At 42.6% G+C, this 12527-nt stretch overlaps 1 protein-coding gene across 2 annotated transcripts in view; it reads right to left on the reverse strand.

The window, feature by feature from the left end:
- Nucleotides 1–2591: 2591 nt before the first annotated feature.
- The window catches only part of LOC306787695 (serine/threonine-protein kinase DCLK1-like), a gene marked incomplete at its 5' end in the record, with an annotated part of 37674 nt that continues 27738 nt past the window's right edge, over nt 2592–12527 (reverse strand). For both annotated transcript variants that reach the window (XM_079282924.1, XM_079282923.1), the window contains 11 exons: nt 2592–2718; nt 3576–3649; nt 3889–4002; nt 4100–4180; nt 4271–4367; nt 4542–4619; nt 4720–4853; nt 5446–5592; nt 7193–7312; nt 7887–8059; nt 8761–8842. In XM_079282924.1, the coding sequence (XP_079139050.1) occupies nt 2661–2718; nt 3576–3649; nt 3889–4002; nt 4100–4180; nt 4271–4367; nt 4542–4619; nt 4720–4853; nt 5446–5592; nt 7193–7312; nt 7887–8059; nt 8761–8842 (1158 nt within the window). In that variant the 3' untranslated portion in view covers nt 2592–2660. The remainder of the gene's footprint in view (nt 2719–3575; nt 3650–3888; nt 4003–4099; nt 4181–4270; nt 4368–4541; nt 4620–4719; nt 4854–5445; nt 5593–7192; nt 7313–7886; nt 8060–8760; nt 8843–12527) is intronic.

A 12527-nucleotide genomic window follows, 5' to 3' on the forward strand; every position in this document is an offset into this window, starting at 1 on the left:
ATGTAAAGTTGCCTCTATCATCCCCACTGTATGCTGAGCACCTGCCCTGTCAAGTACAGAAAATGTTTGATCCATCGTCTCTGGCTTCAACTGTTGTGGGATTCACAACTATCAAGTACCCCTCTAGTCAAGTGCCACCCCTGCAGATAACTGTTAACAATAGCAAAACAAAAACCTGAGTGGGAGGATGTGCTTTTGTAAAACAAGGCAAATTTACAATTCACTAAATCTGTCTGCAGCAAACTCAGACATTTGGGGACCTTTCGTGGTCCATTGCCACATCAATTATCTACTGTCTGTCTGTTTTAAAGTTTTAAAATCTAAACACATCAAACCATAGTAAAACACAGAGAATTTGTTTTTGAAACCAATTTTAATTAGTACTGTTATTATTAATACACCATTGTTGAACAGAGGTACAAGTATTGGTATTGCAACAGATTGTAATACTGTAGTGCAGCTGTGAGAGCACTTTGGAAAACCACATGTGCCGGAATGAGTGGATTTCAACAGCTAGACAAATTCATACTGATCTGGTCATGGTGGCACATTACTGTGTTTGTGTTGTGATAAGAATAAATACAGACAAGTTCGACCATTGCAGATCATCGCTCTTCTTACTCCTCTGGCTTCTCCTGTCCGTTATCTCACATCAATTACTGGAAATCCCTTTTTCGGTTGCTGTTGCAAAGGAAGTGACATCGTTCCCAGTGTTTGACGAGAAGCAAAGGTGATGGACTCTTCTTCTCTAGATTTGTCTGTGTACATCCGTCTAAGTGGGACATCAGGTTGAAATGGTCTTTTTCAACACATTTATATTGTTATTTATTTTCTTCGACTGACTGTATGAATGTTTTTTTCTTTTACATTTTTCATAAACTCATTACTAGTAAATAAATATACTGTATTGTGAACTATCAAAATAAATTAAATTATGTTATTTACATAACATATGAACAATACTTCATCACAGAACTATTTTTTTATTTAAGAATAGGCTACTGTATGTCTGTCATGCTTTCATCTGAATAAATGAAGTCATGAATGAGGTTGTTCAGAGCTGAAATGAATCATCTCCTGTCCTGTCTCCTGTCCTGTCTGCTGGTTCTCTGGCAACTGTCTCTCATTTTGACTACACCTAGACTTTGTGCAAATAGGCAGCCCTCATGAACTGCTAATTGTATTCATTTACCACCTAAAACAATTCTCCAAACCGGTACACCTATGACTGCAACAATGAGACCTTTCCTAACTGCTGGAATATGTGGATGAAATATGACTTTAGTGTTTAAGTATGAAAAATACATAAACCAGGCTTCATATGTGTACATGAGCATTGCAAAATATCAAGATTAATATGATATAAATTCAGAATGATTGTGAAATGGTGCGCATGAAGACAAAATGTGAGTTTGCTACACAAGCACCCAAATGCTGCTGAATTTTGTGGAACAAGATGTCATGTATGAAGCAGTTAACACAAGTATATGGAGAGATCAAATGCACCATTATTGTCTTAATAGCAGTCTCTGTAAAATGTAAACTCTAAAACTGCAATCCAACAGCACAGGAAGGCAATGCCAATACTGTGTGGTGCACAGAATTATAGCACAAATGCTGTCTTTGATCATTTATCTGAACACTGTATCTAACACATTGGTAAGAAACACACTCCTCTACACATCGTAGCTCTCAATTCCCCGCATTAGCCTACGTTAGCCTACTTCAACATTTATGAGCTCTACTTCTACACACTTTTCCATTATTGTCGTTCCTGCTAGCTCGTAGGACAATCCAACAAAGAAGTATTCTTTATGAAAAAGGGAAATACATGTAAAAAAAAATGCAGTAACTAAATAATGAATAAATAAGGTTCAATAAAACATGAACATTGGTCCATATTCTCATATTGCCTTGTAGAGCTGCTCCGTCATAAGGAAGTTTCCATGTTGAGCCCGGATCATCACAGAAGGGTAAACGATACTGTCGCCCCTTTCTCGCTCCTTGAGCTCTTCAACATGTGCTCAGATGAGAGAACGTTTAAAAATAAATAAATAAAAAAGTATTTCGCCTCATTCCACCTTTTCCCTCTTCTTCATGGTCTCTGTTTCTTGTTGCCTCTTTCTCTCAACCCACTTTTTCATCGATCCACCCTTTGATCGATCACTCCTCCAGGTTGGAAAGATATATTCAGTGGAGCTCAAAGTTCTCTGACATTCTTTTTTTTTTTGTTCCTCCCTCCACGGTTTCCCCCTGTTCACCCCCAGCCTTAGAAAAGAGACTGAGGGGAGGCTGACGTCTCTTCCTCCTCCTCCTCCTCCTCCTCCTCCTCCTCCTCCTCCTCCTCCTCCTCCTCCATATAGAGGGAGGAGCTGGATGAGGATTTCCCCTCCTTGCTGCTTCTTCCTCCTCCTCCCCTCCGCCTCCTCTCTAGAAGGGCGAGATGGGGGAGTAGAAGATACTGGCTGAGCTGATGGAGATGTCATCAGAGTCAGATGGGAAGCTGAGGTTCGGGGAAGGGTCAGAGCAAGTGTCAGGGGTCAGAGAGGGAGGGGCCATGGGCAGGCCAGGGAGGCAACTGGGGGGCTCCACCCGTAGTGATTTTGCTGTTGATGTTGTTACTGTTGTCACTGTTAGCATCATTTGCAAAGGCAGTGGCTTCACATTCGGGTGGCGTCCTCGTCTGAGAACCTGCCCCTCCTTATCAAGAGGGGTGGCCTGAATGAGGGAGGAAGAGGAGAACATTATGATTATACCCAATCCCGGGATCTGGTCACACAGTAATCCAGTATGGGGGACCAGGAGAGCCTTGCACATGTTATTTAAGTTATTAATTGATATTAAATTGGACACTGAGAAGAGGGATAAACAAAAGCAAAATTTTTATTAAAATACATAATATATTAAATCAAAACCTAAATTAAAAGCTTTGATTCAACATCCCAGTTCTTAAATTATGTTTACTGTTGTTTATTGTTGTAGCACCTGAAGCTAGATTAACAGCTCAAATTGTTGTGTTTATTTATGCATTCAAGTGTTGTTAATTCATCTTGTCTGTGTACTGTAGATATCAGCCAGTACAATTATAACTATGAACCTTTAGAAACTTCTAGGTCCTCCATAAATCAATGGTAGAAAAAGTCACACAACAGGAGTTGGGTGGTGGGACCTTAATAGCAAGCGTGGGTATTTCTAGAGGCAGCCAGGGAGCATGACATCGATCAAAACAATCACTTAAATTGGCAGGGAACAAGCAAGCGAACATCCGTACATGTTCAACAGAGAGATTTAGGACACACATCCACAAAGGTCATTTTAAGGGGAACTTGTACTTCCTTATTGACACACTCATACACAGTGACACAACATAGAGGACGAGGCATTCGCAAAAGACGGACGACAAAGATGCGTTTACACAGATGAATGGGAAGGAGCAGAAAGCCCAGCACAAAGACCACAGAGCAGCCAGTCAGCGTCACGCAGTGAGGAGGGAGGCAGCAACTTCAGAGACACTATTGTGCTTTGTTTTGTTGTGAAAATCGACCGGCTTTAATCTCTATGGAAACCTGGCGTACCTTGTCCAGTACATGGCCGGGTGCTGGTAGAAATCCAACGACCCAGATCTCTGCGTAGAAAAGCTGTCATCCAACTGAACACAAAGAGAAACCGGCACAATCAATCTAAACAGCAGTTCACTTGACAACAGAACAAGCTTCAAACTAACTTCACTCAGAAAGTCGCAGCTGTCTTTGGAGGCAGAAAAAAAACGAATTTAAAATGAAGTTGCAGAAAACTGTAGAACTCTGTATCAACCAATTCAACAGCAACTTTCGATATGTCGGAGCAGTTGGTTTATGGGTTCTGTAGACTGTAGTGGTGGTGACTTACAGAAATGACCGACACTCCTGCAGTGGTGTCGTTGCCCTTCGGACTGGTGTTGAAGTGCTTCTTTATCTTCCCTGCTACTGACAACTGATGATCGTTCTCACATAGACCCTCATCCTGTATCAAGCAAGGCGAGAGGAGAGGAAAACAAATCAGCACTTACGGGAAGTTATTGCGACTCAATAGATGTGAGCTCAATTAACGCTGTACTTACAGTGACCCAAGGGTGCTCTAGCACCTGGAGGGCCGTGTATCTCTGATCCACCTCCACCTCCAGCATGGATCGAATCAGCTCCTTCAGCAGCAAACAAACATTGGTGAGTCAAGTCAGTTGTGTTCACAACACACACAAACAGATGATGTCCTTACTAACATAGATATTCACCATGGCTGTCTCTGACACGTTGTCCCAGTACGGTAGGGGGAATTCTAGCTGTCCCATTAGTATCTGATCAAACAGCACTTCCTGATCGTCACTGCTCCTGCAAACAAAACATTTCCACGTGTGCCTTCATGAGTAAAACACTTCTCCGATCAACAATGTTCACAGGAGTGAAGAAGCCATTAGGGGAACTCATACACAACTCCGAATGTGACATTATGTGAGTAAAAAGTCATTTCTACTCGGTGGTGTATCGAGCTTGCTTTTAGCTTACCCTCGAAAGGGTGGGAAACCACACAGCAGGATGTAGGTGATGACTCCAGCTGCCCAGATGTCCACCTTAAGGCCATACCTGCACAAAGACAAAGATATATCATGACTCAGATGTATCAAAGATAAGCTGTAACCTACAGCCTAACTGCATGAAGACATGACTCATACATGACTCTTACCCTGTTTCTGAGATGATTTCAGGTGCTACATATGTCGGGGTCCCGCAGACAGTGTAGAGGGGGCCGTCCACCACCGTCGCCAAACCAAAGTCTCCAAGTTTCAGGCTTTTGCTGCCGTCCGCATGCTCATACACCTAAGCGCATAAAAAACATTGTTGCATTGTAGCTTTAGACGAGTTTGCGCTTCCTTTGACTTTCAATCAGCAATTACACAACATTTATAGTAGCACCTTTTAATAAAGTATGACTGCAAACAAAGCTTAAAGCTGGTATAATACATATTATAACATTTAAAGTTGTTCAGGCGTTTCAGCATCGTTTAACTCGAAATTGACAAACAAACAAAACAAAATTGCTTTGGGTTTATGGCTCACAACTCCTTCCACAAGTCTGGCCCGACCATCACATGTACAATGGGACTCTGGGTGGTAGACGGTGCAAAGGAGGGGATGAAGAACAGTATTTGAGGGAAGAGGATGAGAAGACAACCAGGAGGTCGACAGAAGGGAGAAGGAGGGACGGAATGCACATGCAAAGAAAGCTGGAGAAGGAGTGAGCGGGAGGTGTGAGGGCAGCAGGGATGAGTCATCTATCTCCTCTGTGAGAGTCCAGAGTGAGTGATATTACTTCACTGTTCATTCAGACAAGAGGGAGGCTACACTGCGGCAAGATATATGACCATGTCCACAGTGAAATCACATGCAGACCCACTCCGCGTGAACTCACCAGTAGGTTTTCTGGTTTGATGTCTCTGTGCACAATGTTGAGGCTGTGGAGGTATTTGATTGCGTTGGCCAGATTGTAGAGCATGCCGCTGGCGTCTCTCTCAGTGTACCTGTTGGCAGAGGTGATGGCATCGAACAGATCTCCCCCCTGCAGAAAAAAAAAATCATGATTGGCGGCTGGGTTGTCAGTATTAGGAACAAACTCACTTCTGTTTGGAGTTTTCACGCACAGAACCTGACAGGTTCACTTCCAAGTGTTCACAGTTGCTCATCTTTTTCTGCTGAGAGGAGTTTTTGGCTAGAAAGTTGAGCGAGCGTTTTCGTTTGCTTTGCAGCTAGATCGGTAAACTGTGTCCTTATACGTTACCTTGGTTGAAACATCTCCTCCTCCCCTGTCTTTGATATTTCCCTTTCATTTAATTTCACCATCTCCTCTTTCCTCGCTTTTTCCTCAGTTCTTAGTACATATTTTTCACTTTGTGTGAATCTTCCCCTCCTCTCTCTCTCTCTCTCTCTCTCTCTGAGAGGACTAAGTGGAACAAAAGCTTAAAATAGTGCTGAATCTCTCAAACTCTCTCTTTTTCAGCACAGACTCAGACACACTGTCGGCATCCAGCCTGCACAGTGACAATTATTTAAACATGCGCGCTGTCACCTTATCACCACTTCTCTACCCCCACTGTGTGGTCAAAAGTATGTTGACACTCGGACATTATACTTGTATGTGATTGTAGAACATCGAACTTCCAAAGGCTTACACATTAATATGCTGCTGTAACATCCTCCATTCTTCTTTGGAGGCTTTTCCACACGGTTTTGGAGCGTTTTTCCCCATTCAGCTGAGAGGCGTTAATGAGGTCAGCTGCGGGTGTTTGGTGATGAAGCCTGGCTCACTGGTGGCATCCCAAAGGTGTCGGATGGGGTCAAGGTCAGGCCTCTGTACAAGCCAGTTAAGTTCTTCCATGCCATATCGAAAAACTATTTCTTTATGGGCCTTGTCATGTTGAAGCAAAAACATAATATAAAGTATATAAAATATAAAGTTTTTCCTTAAAGTTTTTCCTTAATTGAAACTATGGGACCGATCAACAGCACCAGGCAGAAGAACACAAAACTCTGTGTTTACTTTTGGCTATATTTTGAGCCCTCTCTCTCTCTCTCTCTCTCTCTCTCTCTCTCTCTCTCTCTCTCTCTCTCTCTCTCTCTCTCTCTCTCTCTCTCTCTCTCTCTCTCTCTCTCTCTCTCTCTCTCTCTCTCTCTCTCTCTCTCTGGCAGAGACTCTCTCCACCTCATTCATCAACAGCCTCCTCTCGATCCTCCTACTTTGGACAGGCTCACACGTACACACACTTCTTCCACAGATTGCCTCTCATCTATATTCTGTAGTACTCTACACCACAACATGAACAGATGGATTACACTCCTGGCTCCTGAATGATGCACAAACATTTCTTGACTGAGAGAGCAAGAACACACGAGAGCGGTTCGGGCCACAGACCGATTCTCTCAATCCCACAGTGTCACTGTTTGGAATTCATCATTTGTTTCACCAGAATGTTTCAGATTGGTCTGCTGTTTCTGCCGCCCTGGTCCTCTCTGTCGCTCTCAAGTTGGAGATAATGATCACCAACATGTATTAATTATACATCGATCCATTATGTCAGCATGGATTCCAGCCTGTCTAAAACCAGAGCAGATGATGCACAAACATAAACATGTAAGTACGGTATGCAAACATGGCTACACACCTTGACCAGCTCCATGACCAGATAGAGTTCGCTGTAAGTGTCCACCTCCTCTATGAGCAGGACGATGTTTGGATGTTTGACCCTGCGGAGGATGGCCACCTCGTTCTGGATCATGTGCTCCTATAAATAAGAATTGAAATTGAGTTTAGCCAAGTGAAAGAAATTTGTTGAAATAGTAAAGTGGATCCTCTGTAGGGGTGAAGTGTGCTCTGTTGCACTTTTAAACCACACCTAACAGTGATGTCATGGAGTGCTGACACACACTGGAGTACAACTCTTCATTGCTGAAGCAACACGAGAAGTTAAACTGCTGGAGGTCAGTGAAAACAGGATTTTTGGTGGTTGTTGCTCTTTAAGTGACACAGATCAGGATTAATCTGCTTTTAAGGTGTAGGTGAAGGTACTTTCTATTCCATCTCCTGTTACAGTAATCCTACATAGAAATTGTGTGCCTTGATGAACTGCAAACTGTTGTTTTTCTTAGTTTACTTCGTTCTTCTTAGTTGTTTCGTAGTTTTATTGAACTTAAATAATTAGAGTCATCTTCAAAACTGATACTTTTGTATATATATTTTAGCAGTTTTGAATACAAGTAATCTTTTTCTGGCTACATGAGTAACATTTAAGCCAAGCAACAGTATTCCTGCTTGGGTGGGGTGGCCTTGCACAGGACCCCTTTGGCGTCACAGTTTACCTTTCCTCTGCATTTGCCCTTGTTGATGATCTTCAGGGCGTACTCCCGTCCCGTGGAGTGCTCCACGCATTCTCGGACGACTGCAAAGTTTCCATCGCCTAACATGCGTCCCACCTTGTAGCGGTCTGATATGTAGGACGGCACAGCTGGAACCTCATCGACTGGAACTTCAGCTGCAGAGAGGAAGAACGAGGTTCAGAGTGGCTGAGGGACTCAAGTTTACACTGTTTTTCAAGCTGATAAAGATGCATTGTACACACACACGCGCCTTGTTAAAAGCTATTGCATATCCTGCTAATAACAATGAATTCATTAACATAGAACAGGACACAAAGGTTGGATTAGTAAACTTATTTGCTGATCATTAATACATTAATAAATGGATCCAACAGTAAAGAAAAAGTAAAGGGACTGATGTAGAACAAATAAATACAAATAACACAGATACGTGAAAATATAAAGAATATTAAAATTAGATTCAAACATACAGTAGAACCTTTATCAGTCATAAATCATATAAAACATTTGAGAAGGTCCTCTATAGGTAAATAAAATCAAAGATGAAAATGTTAGAGGTCTGTGACTCAACATAAAAGAATACAATTCTCGTTACAACCTTTACAATATTTACCGGCACATCATTGTTTGTGGTGTCAGAGTTTTATGGAGTCAGAGAGGTGAAGAAAAACACCAGAGGAGGGGGAAAGTGTGAGAAACAGAGGTGATGAGAACAGGATGTACAACACAGAGATGGGAGAGAGAGATGCATCAAAGGTCATGAAAATGATTCAGACATGCATGATATTTGCGAGTACATCGCCTTTTCCCACTGACGGCCAGATTGGGGTATTCTTGTAGTGAACATTTTCCTCACCTTCAGTATCCGGTCCATCCCTGTCTTCCACTGAGCTGGACACTTTAGAGGAAGACAGAGAGGTGGAAGAACCCTGGGACCCCTGCAGAGAGGGAGGGAGGGAGACAGAGAGCAGGATGTCAACTATTTAAACCTTTATTATGACACAAAGTAGTTTGTAATCCACTCAACACGCAACAAAACAGCATGAAACAGTTCCTTCTGCTACAATCCCAGCCAAAAGGAAATGTAAGTTATGTCCAAAAATAGACAAAAGTACATTGTGTGACTCGTCTCATCCCGAGAACATCCTTAAATCTGTCTTTGTGTTTGCATGTCTGTTCCTGCTGTACACTGCTGCCCTGTGTTGTGTGTACAGATTTACTTAAGCTACTGAGCTGAATATAAACCGGTTACTCATTCAGCAAACAACCTGTGTGTGTTCACGGTGGACAGGCAATCAAATCCCAATAAGCTCCTCTCTGTTCACAGAACTTTAAGTCATTCCTAATTGTCCCTTCCTTTTACTCCTCGCTGTACCTTCAATAACGCCTCAAAACGAAGGTTTCGATGACCGTAATGAAGGCGGATGAATACTGCCTTTCATGTGGTTGGGGATTAGGAGGTCATTAAGGGGAAAGAGATGCAGCGTCTGCATCTATCTAAAGACAAAAACTCATTACACCCTCCACCTCGTAACCTTCTGTCTGGTTGTCATGGAAGCACCGAGGGCAGGGCGCGAGGATCTAGTCGGGAGTGTAAATGAGAATCTACTCATCTCTCATTTCTGTCTCTCCTCCGCTCCTCTACTGTCCATCTTTCTCTTCTCTTCGACTTCCAAAACTTGGCTTCACAGTATGTTACTACATTTGAACAATGTGATCACGCTTCGCTTGGAAGATGAACGTAATTCTCACTTTCCTTCGTCTCCTCTCTCCGGCTTCACAGTCAGTCCCGAGGACACAGATGTGCAAAATCGTTGTGGTCTGGGAGGTTTCCGAATAAATCCTGCAGGTGCAGCTGGCACCGGCCATACGATTGAATTGGACACCATCATAATTCCCCGAAAATATAAGCTTGACGATGTGAATTATTAACATGTGCAGTTTGCACTGTAAATGGTCTGCACTGTGTGTGTGATGTATGAGCCAATCTATGCGCACCAGAGAGCAGTGCATTAGCGGTTAGTTGGTGAATTATGTTGTCTGATGATACATTTTACTTTCATTATTTCAGTGCAGGTGTAGTTTTCACGATGCTCTCTCGTGGTGACTATATACCACATCAATCAGTCCTGAGTCCTTCGAAGAGAGGAGATCTAAAGAGTGTTGCTGAATTCATGGATGCTGCCTATTGTTATAATAGTAACCTAGAAAACAATTGTAACAAGGAAAAAGGTGATGTGTAAAAGGGTGCCGAATTTGGCATATTATGGCAAACTGTGTCAAATTAAATCTGCTAACATGCTTCTGCTTTCTCAACAACAGTGCAGATCAACATTTATTCAATTAAAATGCTTGCTGAGAACTAGAAATAACCTCTTATATCTATATGCTATCCGGTCAGACTGGAGATACAGACCGGAGAGTTCGCTGTCATGGCAGAAATAGGAGACGGCCCGTCATAATGACTTAGAAATTAAAACTATTTACAAAGCCGAGCTGCCCTATATCTCAGCTCAAGTAACTGCCAGCTCGTGTACTCATCTCTGCTGCTGTGACCTGAAAGCCGCCCAGGTGAATGTAGCAGTGAGTCAGGCTATTTGGTTTATGTAATGTTGTTTTTGCTCGGGCACTCATCCTGGAACAGGAAAACGCACTTAACACTCATAAAGCCAATGACCCTCCTGTGCTTGATCTACAAAACACCCTTCATCCGCTCCTTTATTCTGTCATCCCAACATTTACCTCTCGTGTGCCTTTATCCCACATCCAGCCCTGTCCTCTGCTCGCTTTCTCATTTTGAACTCCTATCTCTCTCTCTTCCTGCCACCGAGGGAAACAAAATACTGTTGCTATGGAAACTGCTCACGGAGAAGAGAGAGGCAGCTTATGAGACTTCCAGAGTGGAGACAGAAGCCTATATATGGCCATTTCCTGTCTGCTGTCTGGGAGGTAGGTTTGCCCTTCTATGAACATTGTGTCTCTCCTTCCTGTGTGAAAAACCACGAGACAGATGGAGTGACAGGCAGAGCGAGAAGAGACTGTGAGGCAGAGAGAGACGGAGAAAGAAAGAGACTGTGGGAAAGATGTATGGAGCCATATATATACACACACACACACACACACACACACACACACACACACACACACACACACACACACACACACACACACACACACACACACACACACACACACACACACACACACACACACACACACACACACACACGTCAGGAACTATCTTGTTATTGTTCCAGCTTTCTCCCTGTTGCACAACACAACATACACTATTCCTAGCTCGACATCTCTTCACTTTTGCTCTGGCTATGACTCACGCCACAAAAACAAAGCAAAAAAAAAACACATACACACCGACAAACCTTTTACATCATGACTGGAACCACTGCTCTTCAAACCGGCATGGGCAACGCTCAGCGACTGAATACTGATCAGCGCATTAATGTGAATTAAACAGGATGTCCATGATTGACCTTAAACATGGAGCATCATCTCAGACGTCAAACAGCAGACATATTTAAAAGGAAGTCAACTGTAGAATTCAGTTGCACCACACATTTACAAAAACGACGAAAGAGTAACGCTAGCTTCGTCCTGGATGACCCTGTTTGAATTTGATTACAACACAAATCCTAAAGCCGTCTTCCTCTCTGTGCCTCAGGCTGAGAGAGCCAAACCTCCTCTACAGCAGCATTTCTTGTCATTTTCACTGTCACGCAATATCCAGCAGAAGCAGGATTTATTGTTGTTTGCGTCGGTGGAAAAACGTCTAATAAGATTTGATAGAAATAGGGTACTTTGTTTTGTCCCAGGTTCCCACTCTGCCTCTCAGAAGGACACACGGTACAGGAGATAATACGTCTTGGCTCTTATTTTGGTGTCTAGACGGACAGGAAACATAATCAATTTGACTCTCATCTGAAGAGATCACCAGTGTTCGGGGATTCAGTCTTTCTGCTCTGCCAGTTGGACACAGGCAAGTTTTCTAATCACAATCCTACAGAATCACAGACACGTGATCAAATGCTTCACGGGGAATAAAAAAAAAACAGGAGACTTGGTCTCTCTAAGACAGAAAAAAACCATCCAGAACAGACTGGGGAGATGAACGCGCCACTGGGACTAAGTTTGTGTTGTAATCTCTTCTCTGCTCTGCTGAACACAGACACGAGTTTAACAAAGGAGAACCGACCATCGTCACCATAATCATCCTACATCTATTGGAAATGATCTCCGTTTGTTTTTGTATGTCATGACACATGAGAATCACTGTTAATCAACACGAGAAGAAAAACACAAGATGAAAATGACATGACAATGAATTTAATGATGACATCAACAAATGAATACATTAAAGAAAGAGCAAATAAAGTACAAACGGAAACAAATGAGCCAAGAAGAGCTGGCGGCCTGACATGACAAAATCACAGTATGCAAATGATGGAGTGCAAATAAATATCCTGAAGCCCTCTGCAAAAAGCAATGCTTCCGATTAAAGATATGTAAAGCCAGATTTGAATTATTTGTGAATAATTTAAAGAATAAAATGTTGAAGAAACAATGTTTAAGCTGTAGAATTGCAGCGATTTGAAATTCTTCCACCGT

The sequence above is a fragment of the Melanostigma gelatinosum genome (genome assembly GCF_949748355.1).
Source record: "Melanostigma gelatinosum genome assembly, chromosome: 14".
NCBI classification, from domain to species: Eukaryota; Metazoa; Chordata; class Actinopteri; order Perciformes; family Zoarcidae; genus Melanostigma; species Melanostigma gelatinosum.